The sequence below is a fragment of the Haplochromis burtoni genome, unplaced genomic scaffold, assembly GCF_018398535.1.
Source record: "Haplochromis burtoni strain Fernald_Lab_line unplaced genomic scaffold, NCSU_Asbu1 Contig_36, whole genome shotgun sequence".
NCBI lineage: Eukaryota > Metazoa > Chordata > Actinopteri > Cichliformes > Cichlidae > Haplochromis > Haplochromis burtoni.
Genome location: NW_024582397.1, coordinates 945,552 through 960,449, shown reverse-complemented (window position 1 = coordinate 960,449; position 14,898 = coordinate 945,552). Strand labels below are relative to the sequence as shown.

Below are 14,898 nucleotides of genomic sequence, written 5' to 3'. Positions count from 1 at the left end.
AGCTGATATAGACACTGATGTTCGAGTTTGTGTTTTATAAAAACATGTACCCTTTAACACACAGCAACAGTGATATACATATTTTCCATTAACTACTAATTTTATGTTAAAATGGTTAAAGATCAGGATATGTGGCTAATAAATGTGTATCTTTTATGAAACTGATCTTTTCGCTTTTGCAGCAGACATATACAAGCCTTTAGACGATGCTGTGTGTTTGTTTGGCTCAGTGTATCTTTATCGTATTTTGAATATCTACATTTCATAACTTCAAACCAGTCATGACAGTCAGTTCTCAAATATAATACTGATAAATTGGAAGACAAATAAGTGTTTGTTTGCAGATGACACATGAATCAGTGCTCCCTCTCAACAGGTTAACAGATGAAGGGACAAGAAAGGATCTTTTATACTTTTGTAAATAGTTTGAATCAAGATGAGATTAAACGATAGAGCAGAAATCACTAGAAATATTTTCCTCCCAAAATTGTGAATATCCAGTAGGGAAGCTTTCAAATGTGAGTCCTGAGAGTTAAAAAAAGAAACAACCTATGAATAGTTACCATTAATTTGTGTATGATATAATTTTCAGGATCACTGAGCTTCCGTCTCATCCTTAATAGGCCAGACAATGGTTTGGGGTAATGTATGCTAGGAGGTCACAAAAACAAAAGATTCTGCTTATGCTGCAGGCGGAAACCTTTAGGCTGATCCTTATTATAGGCTTCCTCACTTCAGTGCAGACAGCGAGAAAAATAACCGGGTTCAGGTTCTGGCAACAGGATGGACTTGATTTTAATCCAGAAACCCGCTGACATTGAGACAGTGTCCTTCAAATAATTATTTTAATCCACTTTTTGTATTATTTTTTTTTTGTGACCGTGCAATAATCACATGAAGGAGAGTCTTTTAAGGCAGAGGAACACAATGACGTAGTGTTGTGCTTTCTTCCTTCTCTCCATCCTGGGCCAGTTCCCAAAGAGACCTCCCGCCCCCACCCCAACAACACCACCAGCACCACTCCAACCTGGAGCTATGCCAGACTGTGAATGAATGAGAAGGTCCTCACAGCCTACTATGTTTGTTTGATGTAGAGCACTGAGGTCTCTCTGTTTATGTGAAAGATCCTTGCGATTCACTAGGAAACATTCAAAATGAATAAACATATAAGTAATCTTCTATATTAATACAGCCAGAGTAATACTCTACCAGAGTTAAAAACTGTATACTGGAATATATATACTTCATCAAATTATAATTCAGTTGTTGATCTGAGCTGGTGCCACATTTCTTATCATATGGACTGAGCTATAAATACACAAATGAAACATAATGTATCAGAAAGTAATCATTAAGTATGCAAGCAAGAGGAGAAAAAGAAATTTAACAAAAGGGAAAGTAAACAGAAGGCCCAGCTACATCTGTTAATTCTGTGTTGATTCTGTGCTCTCCCCAGTGATGAGATTTGGTCACTGCCTAAGTACCATATTTGGGGAAGAGACTTAATGCATAAAGAAGATTAGAGTTAGTTGTTTAAGGGCTTGGAGCACAAGATTTACCATTATTACCAGTCCCAGTGAAAAAAGTGGGAGCCTGTCACAATCTGATGCAGACGCTAGCCAAGACGGAGAAATGTTAATTGAGCCAAGCCACACACCATATGGGAGGGATTATGATGTGTGTGGGTCATGAAGAGAATGACAAAGATTAGGTGGCCTTTGAGAGTGATAGATGATTGAGAGATTAACAATACAGAGCACAGATCGGGACTGTTGAAACCAGGAAGTCACACCGACTTCTTAGCCTTTTAAAGTTATGCAACACCACGTTTATTATATTCTTTTAAAAATTTGAATATATATTCAAATTCAGAGTTGCTGCAGGCATTAAGTAAAACGACGCGTCCTTAGGGCTAAATTTTAAAAGCCATTTTTGTGATGCAATCTTCTAACCCATGTGAATAACCAATGGGAGAAGAGCAAAGAGCCCGAAAGTATTAATTTGCAGCAAACACCGGCTCATTGTTCCAAAGTTACATCAGAGATCAAAGGGGGGATACTGAAGCAAGAGCTCTGTTTGTTTAATTACAGGCACAGAGGGAAATTGAAATTACTCTTCTTGTCAACCCTCAAAGGCTTAACAGACAGCTTTGGACTCAGATCCACATTTACAGATGTCACTGGCCATCAGTGCACACAAAGCTTAAAAAACCTTTGAGTATGAAAGGGTAGGGAGCAGCCAAATATATTTATATATATATATATATAAGTTTTGCTGAACTGTCCACTCTTTATTCTTTAGTGATGTATCAATTTCACAGTGCTGTGTGCCAAGGTGAACATTATGCCAACAGTATATGCTTTCAGATGTAGCAGTAGGCCAACTTAATCACCCGTCTCTCCTTCTGTTCTTTGCTGTCAACATGGAAGGAAAAGAGAGAGAAAGAGAGACTCTGCCATTGGTCAACCAAAGTGGATTAACACAATTTTGATTAAAAAAAAAAAAAATTCATTTGAATAACCTACAGCTCGGTCTCTTGGAGTAAGAAAAAAAATACAGTAATAAAAATTATAAGGTTATTGCACAAACATCACAACAGGTGAATAAAGTTGAATATGTCTTTTTTTTTTTGACAATTCTTTGTACTCAGTGCATGCTAGGCAACTTAGTGAGCGACAGTTACATGATGGCAAGACGCAACAACAACTGCACATTCAAAATTTGCTCCTAAAAACAACATATGCGATGTGCCTCGATCTCGTTTGGCTCTATGGTATTTAACTTGTGGTCGAGGGTATCAGGATTCAAAAGCGATTCAACTACAGTAACTCAGATATACATTTGCAATGAACAGACATCATTTCACAAATCTTGGCCGTAATTGAATTTGCCTTCTTTGTTCTTTTAAAAGAAATGAAACAACATGCTGCACTCGCACTGAGAGAGATTAAGAATGCCTTGCTTTACGAGAAACCACAAAACTGTATTTATATATTTTATGTATTCATTTAATTATTTAGGTGCCATTCTATAGGGAAAATACATTTTAACAATTCCAATCAGTGTTGCACAGAAAGTATTGCCAATTTTTCAAGGCTCTAGCTTGAAATCCTTGATACATAATATTTTTTTACCCCAGTGGGAAATGAGATGCAACCCAGACTGCATAATAACTGGGTCAGCGATGGAAAAAGCTGACGAGCGCAGTGGCAGCCAACATGTTAACAGTTATTATATAAATATTTATGACATGGACACTTTTACCACTTACCAATTCTCAGGACTTGCTGCGAAGTGAGCCAAAACTCTGCCATAAAGTACAGCAGCGAAAATAACAGTCCCTTCCTTTTCACCATGGTCATTCCTCCAGAGCTGAATTTAACATTTATGGCAAATTTATTTTTCTTTTTTCCCCTTAGTAATTCATGCTGATAACCTGCCAGTCCTTGTATCCGTAACGAAAATAAACTGGCATCCGACCCATATCCATCCCTCACACATTGTGGTGAGAAAAAGAAACAACACAACCACACACTCCACTTGAAGTTGTCACTGATCAAAAGATTTGATCAGATTTTTCCATTCTAGGATCCTTTGTATGCCTGTAAGGTTTTGTTTCCCATATTCACTGTCCAGATAGCCTTCTTATCATGTTTTTCCCGGTGCACACTTGAATTGTAGGCTGCAACTGAGGAGGAGGACCGCACTGGGCTCCTGTTGTCAAGTAAGCAGCAACGGGAAACAGCTTCTGCTTACAAATTTCACAATAAAAGATGAAATGGAAATCAAATTGGAACCATACAGAAGATGAACAACATTCTTTTATTTAATTTAACAAAGAATAGAAATCAAATAATAATGTAACACATACATACATTTTTTCCCCAATAAAATACATAGCCATCAATGTCCCTCATTTTTATACTGAGCAAAGTGTGTTTTTATTTTCCCGAGGCTTTAATCACATAAATATGTTGATGACTCATTTGACTCTGTCCGAAACACCTTTTATTTCAGTGCTTTAATTCTGAAATCAAATTCGCCTCGTTTCCGCTGTCGCTCACTGTGTCATCGGCTCACTCGACACAGTTGAAGATCCTTCCCATACAGGCGCTCAATTGAGGGCACTGCCAAGCCGCTGATCCGCAAACATGGATACGTCCTGAAGATTAACTTCAAATCTGGCAACATTCGACCTCGACAAGATCTCTGCTTTGGTACACCGAGGAATGATTAAATCTTTGGTCCAGTCCTGATGGAAACGCAAATCTAATCTCCATACTGGTCGTTGACGCTCCCTTGAAGATTAACTACCTCAAACCGTTCAACTGCCGCGGTCTTGTAGTTAAATAAAATGTGTTCAGGTTACCTTGATACTCTTTGCTTTATTCCTTGAGGAAGAGTGGCTTGAGATTTGAAGTGGCCATTCTGAACCAAGAATGTCTGATGGGTTTCTTGAGATTAGTGTAATTACTATATTTTTGATTATCAGGAAATTGGCTAAATTAGAGAGTGATATTTAAGCTGTTTTTTTTCCCACTCACAAAGTAAAAGCTCAATATCCTCAACTGTAAAGTACTCTTTAAAATTCATTTTCTAGTAAGTAAAATCTAATGAATTTATCACAATGTCAAGTAAAATAGTTTACGTACATCCAACAGCATGCATGTTATGGACATATTTTAACATGAGACTTCCAAAACTGATGATCAAAAAAAATCTCTTGTTGTGGCTGAACATGTGAATGGAGAACAAAAGGATACTGTTGCTTGACCATGGATAGTTTTTGCTTTGCTTTAAGCTTAATCCTGGTGCTCCCTCCCCCCAATTTATTCCTATATTATGATATTTAGCTTCATAATATGTGTCTCTTCTTTATCTGGAGCTCGCCAACTTAAAAAACTGCACTGGAAAGATCTCTGGTGTCATCTAGTGGTGATATGATGTCAGTATAGAAAATTTGTTTTGAAGATTTGCATTGTGAAGAGATTTTAATTGCCAGCATGTATTTATAAAATATATAAGTATATACAGTACACAGTTTAACACATTTATTAGTCCACCACCTAATGCAAGATTTATGCCAAAGACGCCCTAAATTAATAGTGCTGGTGATTAACAAAATAATTTCTTATGTTTCTGTAATGGTTAATCCACCACTGTGTGGAAGGTTTTTAATTAAGATCATATTTTAAAGCTAAAATATAACTTTTTGTTTTATCGCTAAATTTTAAAATTCACTGATTTACAAAAAAGTAAATAACGATAATAAAACACATTTTATTATTAGAATGTTTAGAAATGCAAATTATTTGCTTGCTTGTTTTAGTGGTTGACTGTTATGCTCGATTAATTTCTGATTTCTCAAATAAGAGCCAATGTGCGGTTCACAAATTTGTGAACCACATTTGTCTTTAGTTTCAAACAATCTTTTGTTACATATCTAAAATATTTTAAAAAATATATAATATGCATGTCAAATTCATTTTTAGCAACTTTAATTTCTCATTGTTTTAGATTTTAATGTGGTTTGAGTTTTTAGTTAAGTAGTTTAGTTTAGTAAAGCTTTAAAACATGAAATTTCATCATTACTTTTCTAAGAACATTTGTGCTTTTTTTTTTTTTTTTCTTTTACCATAAAATATGTTTTCCATAATCAAACTTGCTCAAAATGCAGAAAGAAGAATTCAACGGGCTTCTGGGACCTCACAGAGCATATACCCTTAATCTACCCTCACTGCTATCTCTGGAAAAAAAAAGTTTTTCCCTCTGGGAAATATAAACAGTTTATACACACCTAGAGAGTGAAGTGTTGTATTAAAAAAAAACAAAAACACCTGCCAGCTACTAACATTTGTAAATTAAAATGTGGTTTTAATGATCATTGCTAATCGAAATTACAGGCAAGCAATAATAATAACAAGTTATTTATACATCTGGCTGGTGGAAAACACATCATGATAGCAAAACACACACTGAGACATCGTGATAACGATAACAATTCTAGAGGTTTTTGAACAAATGGCTGCAAAAGGTTGCAAAACATTAAGCCATAACTTTCCATCCTGGTGATTTCTACAGAGGTTAAATGGTTTACAAAGGCTCATCTTTGTGTATACTAATAACAATGGTTGTGTCCCATTTGATAAAAGCAGACATTTTTTCCACAGTGCAAAACATTTAAAACAGTTATTAACAGTACAAAAACTTTAAACACACCGTTCAGTATTATTCAGTATATGCATTAGGATTAAACTCAGTTGTGGATTTTTCCTTATATGTATACACCACCTCTCATCTCACTGTAAGGCACTGATTGAGCTCTTGATTCTTTATATGTTATGAAAATAGGAGTCTGTGGAACTGGATGGAAGCTGGACTGGTAGGACGTGGTGGGAACATAAGTGAGTGAATATGGTATGGTGTTCTGACTCATGTATAAGGAGTTCTCTGGAGCATACAAGTTTCCACTGTGGTTAGAGCTCTGCACTGAGGGGTGATGAGACGTACTGCCTTGATATAGCAGTGATGCGTTTTCCTGAGGAGTCAGATTATAGACAACAGGTGGGTTTAATACTGTTCCATTATTTGTCCTTACTGGAATGACAGTTTGCAGTGGCATTGCAGCGTTTTGTCCAACGGAACCAGTCGATCGAAGGCTGGACAGGGGATGATAATTCATCAGAGCTGGCCTATTGGGCGTTGGCTTATAACTAAGTAAGTTTGGTGGGTGATACATATCAAACGAGCCTTTGCCTTTGGGCAAACGGCGGCAGACAAACAACAAGGATGAGGCGAAAAGCACAGCACCTGTCACCCATCCAATGTAAAGAGCCTCTCCTAGCTCTCTTCTCTGGGCATCAATCAGCAAAGGATTGTAAAAATCTGTAATGATAACATGACCTGTCCACGACACGGGGATAAAGACACAGATGCACGCCATGAACTGCATAACCCCTGCAACCATCAATATAATGGTCTTAGCCCAATCATTACCCCGAATACAGGACACACATCGCATTCCTGCCAGAGCCACAAGAAGCCCCACCGCTGACAAGGCCACAGCAGAGCACATCAGACCCCTGGCAGCCTGTAATTCAGGGGGCAGATACAGCAGGGAGTCATAAACCTTACATTGCATTCTGATGTTGGCTTGTCTGTAGCAGTTCATCCATAGGCCTTCCCAGAGGGTTTCCATCACAATTATGTTTTCTCCGATGAACGCGGTCACCTTCCACATGGGCAACCCCGTGGTAGCCGAGGCACCGATCAAGCCAACCAAGCCCAGGCATATTGCAGCTAGCTCTGAAGCACCTTGAATCATGGTTAAATCTCCAAAACTCCAGTTGTGGTTAAATCCAGAATTAGAATGGCTCTCATCCACAACAGTTGCTTGCTGTATGAGACAGTTTGTTATGGGTAAGAGGTCCTGCATTCACCTGATTGGTTTAGAGGGATGAGGGTAGCAGGAGGTCTGCTTATTTTGTGTTTATGGTTCTCAGATGATAGGGGTCAGTCATTACTTTCTCCAACACTGTACACACAAAACAAGACAACACCAAGTACTATTTTTTTATTTTAATTTGAATTATTTGCCATGTTTTCTTACTCTTTAGATGCGGTACAACCCAGAAGCGAACATTAATATGTGGTACAGTTTAGTACAGCGCATGTAGTTCTTATATTGTCCACAGGGGAGCAGAGATGACCTTAGAGGATAGTGAAATGAGGGGGATCTCACATAACACAGGCCAAATACAGTTTGTTCTAGATAGTTACAGTTTAGATGTCTAAGTTTAAATTATGTACAGAACTTGTCAACATGTATTCATTATGGCTTCAGAAATTATTGCGTGAAACCTCAAGCAACAATAAACACTACATTGTCCTTACGTCACAAGTATTTGCGTTACCCAACAGCAGTGCCATTACTGTTTTATTTTGAAGTTCAAGTTGTACAGTTTACATTTGAACTTACTAAAACTGAAATTAAGCGACCTGTTCGATTAAGAAGTCGTATTCTATTGAACAGAGACAGAAATGTTTAACACAGTCTGCTTGGTTTTCTATTCAAAGTGACTTGCAAATTTGGATCATATGATTATGCTGTTGTCTCAATGCTTTCTTTGTAACTATCTGGCTATGCTGCCACACCTTAAGCAAGTAGCCTTAACCCAGTATCTTGTTTTTATGTAACTATTTCCTCTTTACCCGGCCAACTTAAACAGATTCAGGATTTTTTTGGTTAAGCAAACACCATAAACGCCATAAACGTCCTAGTTTGGGAGGTATTTTAGATAGATGCATTTACTTTCCAGTGAAATTCTCATAATGAAAAATGAAAACTGTTTCTTCTTTTCATTTCACACATGAAGCGTTATGTGTTTGTTGGTCTTTTCTTGTACTACTTCTACACCTGCCATCATTTAGTTATTACTTTTGATTTGAATACTAGTTGAAACTGATTAGTAACGATTAACAAAAAAAAAAGAAGAAACAGAATGTGACAATGTGACAATGAGAGACTATTTGTGCCACAGAGATGAGTTTGAGCTGTTTCTTTTCTTTTTTAGCAGCACAGCTCAGACACAGTTAAGAAATATTTTTTGAAATGACTAAAGCTTTAACCCTCTCAAGGCAGGCGTTGCAGATTTGCAACAGTTAAAAGCTAACAACCTGATTACCCCACATGCATATTTTATGAGTTTCTTTTACTCAGAAGTACCACTGCAGGTATTCTTTTGTGCATTAGCAACAAAAACTTAATTTGAGCTTGAGAGGGTTAAATGTAGTTACAACTACTCTTGTTTTACAGAGATGACATGTCCCATTAACAAAGTGCATGTTTTACAGTAAGTCAACTTTTTAATAATTTTCAGTGGTTAAAGATTGAATTAAATTGTTATATACAGCATAAATGTACACATTTTTTTAAGCATTTGTATAAAATATAAGGCTGTTAGTATAAAATTGAATTAATACACATAATGCAGTAGAAATGGTGTATTGGTTCACACACATTTTCTCTTAAACCTGAAATGCAGTTTCCGATCAATTAAAAAAACAAAAATAAAAATAAGTGTTTACAGAAACGCGACTCCACTGTGTGCACTGTGTACAGAGGGGTATCTGGACTGGTAACTGTAGACAGACGATGGGTATCTTGATAGCATTGGCTGAGATCGTGGTTGGGGAAGCGTCATCAGTTGTTGAGGCTGTAGAGGCTGTAGTGGCTGTTGAGGGTAGACCGAATAGTCTGAGGCCTTGGAGTATAGGTATCGCTCTGAATCTTTGTCATCCGACTGTATATTACAGCAAATAAAAATGCATCCTCCAGCAAACAAGAAAGCCGAAGTTACCCAGCCAATGTAGAGAGCTGCTCCAAGCTCTCTCCGCTGGGCATCGATCAGCAAGGGGTTGTAGAAGTTAGTGATGATGACGTGACCCGTCCAGGAGACGGGGATGAGGACACAGAAGCAACCCAATATGATCATGCTACCAGCAATGATGAGAACCAGCCGCTTAGCTCGATCATTGTTTTGGATGCATGATGTGCACTGCATGCCTATCAGACTGATCAGCACACCAAGACCACTCAGTGCCAGAGAGCAGCACATAAGCCCCCTTGCCGCCTGCAGGTCAGGAGTCAGGGCCAGGAGAGAGTCGTACACTTTACACTGCATCCTGAAGCTTGCCTGTTGGTAGCAATTCATCCACAAGCCCTCAAACAGAGTCTCAAACACGATGATATTGTCTCCAATGAAGGCTGTGACGCGCCACATAGGCATTCCTGTAGTTGCTGCTGCCCCGATCAGCCCGATTAGGGATACTAAAAGACCCACAATCTCCAGTGCTGAGTTTGCCATCCTGTTCTTCACTTACTCATCCACGCTCAGAAGAGCAATAGTGTGCGGACACAGTGTGACTGCTGTAGGAAGCAGTAGGTTTTCTCTGTGGAGTGGCTTTGCATCCCGATGGAGGAGGAGCAGGTTCATGTTTACCTGTACACCCTCCTCCCTGTGGACATAACACCAGAATGGGAGGTAGTGGGAATTGTGACATGTTGCTAGGAAACTGAATCCCTTGGGCCTTTAATTATTTGTACAGCAACCCAGTAGCTGCTCTAAGATTCCCCCTTTGTTTACTCAGAAGTCTCAGTTTACATTCTCGGACTTCGGTTTAAAAGAAGACAAAACGACGAGGTGTTTCTTAACAATGGGGGCATGTTCAGAATCGTCAAATGTATCACTGGTAAACATACTCTGTTAATGTATTACCAGTTATAGTTACAGATCAAAAATCAGTTCTGATTCACTTCCTGTTTATTACTTCATCTTTATTTTTAATCATTTACTGCTATTGTGGAGGGCCTCATGGTACATGGGCATGTAGGGGAACTGGAGACACAAAATAACAGCAATGGACAAAACTCTTTGTCCCCCATTTTTGTAAAGCACACTGTTAAAGACAGGAGTGCACAGCAGACAAGACAAACAGTGGGTCGGGGGAAGTCTGCTTCTGTGTGTGTATATGAAAGATATGAGAGATGTGTAGTTTTAACAGAATATGAGTAGTAGTAGAACGGCGGGGAAAAAAGAACAAAGTATGGCAAATTATGACAAATATTCAACATTTTTTTTATACATTTGATAAGTACATTTTAGAAGTACCATGAAAAGGAAACAATTTGTACGTGCATGTGCGTGTGTGCGTTTGTATATTTTTTAATATTCTTATATATTTTGGTTTGCTTTAAGGGTCTCAAATGTTACACATGTATGACTGTCAGTACTGGATTTCTTGTCTGGGTCTCTTGTGTCACTCTCCTCTCAGGGGGAAAAAAAAAAGCAACCAATTCCTGTTTGGTTGAAATAAAGTCACCTGGTAGGTTTGTACAGTGGGTGGATCTGTGTAAACAGCCTGGTTTTACCAGTTTAGGCACATTTCCACACACTACAATAGAAATGACATATATTTCCATTTGCTCACTAGTGAGTGAAGAAAGTGCAGTTTCAGTTGGAGGTTTTGGAAATTTACAACAAATTTAAGATCATTTGTCAGCACTGAAACACTGCTTACATTATAATGCACCTTTAACTTCTTGATCAGCTATGTACTGTTGTGTTAGACATTGGGGGAAAAAATACAACAAGATTCTCTTTTACAAGCCATTTACTTTATTAGGAAAAAAACAAATTTGGCCAGATATTTTGGCCAGCATTTTGAAAAAACTTGTATGTAATATTTTAATTTATAACAGTGTTGAAAACAAATCACTGGTTTACAATCTGAAAAAAGGGCCTAGTTGACAATTTGTTCTTGGAGAGCAAGTCAGAAACTGTAAAGAACGCAATATCAACATGCAATTGTTGTAACATTAACAGATGTAATAGATTACACATACTGTGCTAGAATATAATTTAGTGTGAGTTAAGCAAAAGGGTTAAAAAAAAACCCCCAAACAAGGAATATAGAAATCCAGCAGTTTGTCAGCATCGAAACACATTCAAGTCCATAATGATTCGGAGTATTTGCAGTACACTTTGATAAGTAAAGAAATATCTGGTTGTTTCAAGTGAACGACAGTTAATCAGTTCTCCTCATCAAATGTGCCAAATTTTGGCAAGTTTATTTAAAAAAAAGTCCAAAAATCTTTAGTATTGACTTGGTGCATATATCACAGATCCTGGTGGGGCTGCAGAGTAAGCAGGCTGGTAGGTATATGCTGGCTGGTAGGTGTATGCTGGCTGGTTGGTGTATGCGGGTTGGTAGAAGCTTCCTGTGGGGTTGTATTGAAACCTCTCATCTGGATCTTGGGTGCGGGGAGCATGGCGGCAAAGCAGGATCACTCCGGCACTGAAAAGCAACGCTGAAGTCACCCAGCCAATGTAAAGGGCCTCCCCGAGCTCTCTACGCTGGGCATCGATCAGTAGAGGGTTGTAAAAATCTTGGATGATGACATGGGCTGTCCAGGACACGGGAATTATGATTGTAAGGCAACCCATGAGGAACAGGCAGCCACCAGCCACAAGAACAATATGCTTGGTACGAGCCCGGTGGTCCACCACTTTTGTGCATTTCATCCCCACTGCTGAAACAATAAGGGCGAAGGTGGTCAGAGCCACAGAGCTGCACATCAGACCCCTGGCAGCCTGGAGATCAGGAGGCAGAAACAGCAGGGAATCGTACACTTTACATTGCATTCTGATGTTGGCTTGTCTGTAGCAGTTCATCCACAAACCCTCCCAGCGGGTCTCCATGACGATAATGTTCTCCTGAATAAAGGCTGTTACCTTCCACATCGGCAGGCCCGTCACAGCGGCAACGCCAATTAGTCCAATGAAGCCAATGATGAGAGCTACTACCTCACAGCAGATAGCATTTTGTTGCTTCCGTTTTTCAATTTTCTTCTTTTCCTCATATACAGAGTCCCCATACTCTCCGTACTCTCCATTTGTCAGCGCCGGCTTCCCATCGTAGTAACTGCCAACATAAGATTGAGGTGGCTTGCTGTAGCCACTGTAAGCAGTGTAAGTGGCCATTCTGGTTAACACAGAAAGCTTAATCTCAACCTTCTGGTGCACTTATACAGCTGAAGAGAAAAATCTGAGAACAACAACAAGTTGAGGAACTTATACACCCACAAAAACTATGCTAATGATGCAATGCAGCCTTACTGGTTAAGCTGCTTCAGAGCCATCAGATAAATGGCGAGACACAAAGGAGTGCTGCTTGTTTTGAATACCTCCAGTACTAATGATCAGTTGTTAGTTTTTAGTTATTAAAAATCACTAAATCTTGTTACCACAGTAACATCAAGGTTTAATCAACATCATATTTTAAAAAAAATCAAGCAAAAAAAGTCAAACTTAATGAAAAGTATGTAAGATATTTTTAATACTACACGGAAATACTTGACGTAATTTTAGAGAACATTTAGCATAGGGAAAATGTATTGTGAACATACGATGTAATATCTCAGTACTATTACATGTGCTAACTTAAAATTAACTAATGCAATGTGTGGCCAGTTTTATCATTTGAAAGGATTTTCCAGATAAAAAAGACTTGCTATAAATGTTGAAAAAACGAATAAAACGAATATAACAACTGTAGCATCCAACTACACTAATGGGCGTAGGAAACGACTCCATCTCACAAACAGAAAGCTGATGGGTGGATGATCACAGATGTGAAACGCACTGCTTCTCTACACGTAAGACGAGCTGATGAAAAGGTGTCGCACAAAGAAACCTGAGGGGGAGTGCCTTTTGTCATTATCACACGGGGTCGTTCCCTTGTTGCAGCCACAGAAACATTTTAGTTTCTGTTCTGTCAAATGTGAAAATGAGGCACTTCTTCATTGGCTGTTTTCACTTTTCCACCTTAGGTTTTTAGTACAAGAAAAATACCTGAATGGAGTGTTGGTCAAGTATTTGCTTTCCACAAAAAAGTAGAAATTCTATGAATTGAATCACACAAACAAACTGAATTAAAGATTTTAATAAATTATCTGTTCACTTGGTTGGCGGGATTATTAGATCATGAAATATAATGAAATAAGACAGGGAAGCAGTTGCATTTGTCATGTCTTAGATGAGAAATTCATCATTAAGCACAACAAAAATGACTTAAATAAATACAGAAAATACAGACTTGCAGCCAAAAAAGTACTTAAAAACAGTGATTACATTCTCAGGGTCATTGGAGTAAGAGCTGCATTAAGATTGAAGTTGATCGGTGATAGCCACTGCAAGCAGTGTATTGTTGATCAGTGATAATATAGATTTGCCAAAAATTATATTACTTTAAACACAGGCAATGTTGTTTATTCGTGTACAGCATATTAACCAAATATTTTTGCTGCATCTGTAAACCAAACAGTGCAGACAAGACAAATGCATAGTACAATAGAACATGGTTACATATTGATTTAAATATATCATTGCAAATAAAACACATGTTGCTCATAAATATACGGAGAGACATCTAATATGCAATTAGTACACTGCAGTACAGTTATTTACACATATTCCTGATTTGTATGAAAACTAGATTTCGCTCTTGAAAAGTCAACACTGTCCGCCTTCTGTTCATTCCTTTTCACCATATGATATGCTTCAATGTAGCGCTGATCTTCCTTTGCACTGCGTTTGCTGTACCTAAACAGCACAATGATCCCGGTGATTAGCAAAACACCAGAAGTGGCCCAGCCAATGAAGAGGGACAATCCCAGCTCCCGCTTCTGAGCATCCAGCGTTGTCGGGTTATAGAAGTTACTGATGACAGTATGGGCCACCCAGCTTACGGGGATGAGTGTGGTCAAAAAGGAAAGTAGAAACAGAATCCCTCCTAATGCATAGGTGATATTCTTACTCTTTAAATTGTCACCACAACAGCTGCTCTTCTGGATCCCGAATCCTGTGAGCAACAACGAGATGAAAGCCAGGACTATGGAGACACACATGAGCCCCCTCGCTGCCTGCAGCTCTGGTGGGAGAATTAACAGCGAGTCATACACCTTGCACTGGATGTTGATGTTAGCCTGTCGGTAGCAGTTCATCCACAAGCCCTCTAAGAGCTCCTCCATGACGATGATGTTGGCACCGATGAAGGCAGAAACCCTCCAATGGGGCAGACAAGTGGTGACTATTGTCCCACATAAGCCCAGGGCGCCCAGGACCAGTGCTAAAATCTCAGATTTTGCCTGCATCGTTTGGAAGGATAAAGTTTAGTCTCTCGTCTCTTGTCTAATGAAAACACTGCCCAGTGCACCTCTTTTACAAAGCTTTAAAACTGCGATACTATCAGCATTCCTGTAATGTTATCATACTGGTTTCGGTTTATCAGATTGCTTACTGTCAGTGCGCCCCAGGGTGGCTGTGGCTACAATGTACA

The 14,898-nt window shown here is 38.7% G+C and overlaps 5 protein-coding genes across 6 annotated transcripts in view; all 5 read right to left on the bottom strand.

Moving 5' to 3' along the window:
• Window positions 1-3,688, bottom strand: part of LOC102307112 (glutamate receptor ionotropic, kainate 1) — a 32,947-nt gene extending 29,259 nt beyond the window's left edge. For both annotated transcript variants that reach the window (XM_005926482.2, XM_005926484.2), the window contains exon 1: window positions 3,272-3,688. In XM_005926482.2, coding sequence (XP_005926544.1) covers window positions 3,272-3,362 — 91 coding nt within the window. In that variant the 5' untranslated portion in view covers window positions 3,363-3,688. The remainder of the gene's footprint in view (window positions 1-3,271) is intronic.
• A 180-nt stretch (window positions 3,689-3,868) lies between these two features.
• LOC102306810 (claudin-8) lies at window positions 3,869-7,474 on the bottom strand. Its single transcript, XM_005926481.3, has one exon. The coding sequence runs from the start codon at window positions 7,433-7,435 to the stop codon at window positions 6,275-6,277; it is 1,161 nt and encodes a 386-aa protein (XP_005926543.1). The 5' UTR covers window positions 7,436-7,474; the 3' UTR covers window positions 3,869-6,274.
• Window positions 7,475-8,988: 1,514 nt separating this feature from the next.
• On the bottom strand, window positions 8,989-9,967 carry cldn8.1 (claudin 8.1). The gene has a single exon (XM_005926480.2). It carries the CDS (start codon window positions 9,864-9,866, stop codon window positions 9,084-9,086), a length of 783 nt encoding a protein of 260 aa, XP_005926542.1. The 5' UTR covers window positions 9,867-9,967; the 3' UTR covers window positions 8,989-9,083.
• Window positions 9,968-11,154: 1,187 nt separating this feature from the next.
• On the bottom strand, window positions 11,155-12,621 carry cldn8.2 (claudin 8.2). Its single transcript, XM_005926479.3, has one exon. The coding sequence runs from the start codon at window positions 12,540-12,542 to the stop codon at window positions 11,655-11,657; it is 888 nt and encodes a 295-aa protein (XP_005926541.1). The 5' UTR covers window positions 12,543-12,621; the 3' UTR covers window positions 11,155-11,654.
• An 866-nt stretch (window positions 12,622-13,487) lies between these two features.
• LOC102305887 (claudin-17) lies at window positions 13,488-14,804 on the bottom strand. The gene has a single exon (XM_005926478.2). It carries the CDS (start codon window positions 14,711-14,713, stop codon window positions 14,024-14,026), a length of 690 nt encoding a protein of 229 aa, XP_005926540.1. The 5' UTR covers window positions 14,714-14,804; the 3' UTR covers window positions 13,488-14,023.
• Window positions 14,805-14,898: the final 94 nt, after the last annotated feature.

Coding starts and splice junctions, on each gene's coding strand:
- LOC102306810 (XM_005926481.3), bottom strand. CDS start 7,435: ATGCAGGACCTCTTACCCATAACAAACTGTCTCATACAGCAAGCAACT.
- cldn8.1 (XM_005926480.2), bottom strand. CDS start 9,866: ATGGCAAACTCAGCACTGGAGATTGTGGGTCTTTTAGTATCCCTAATC.
- cldn8.2 (XM_005926479.3), bottom strand. CDS start 12,542: ATGGCCACTTACACTGCTTACAGTGGCTACAGCAAGCCACCTCAATCT.
- LOC102305887 (XM_005926478.2), bottom strand. CDS start 14,713: ATGCAGGCAAAATCTGAGATTTTAGCACTGGTCCTGGGCGCCCTGGGC.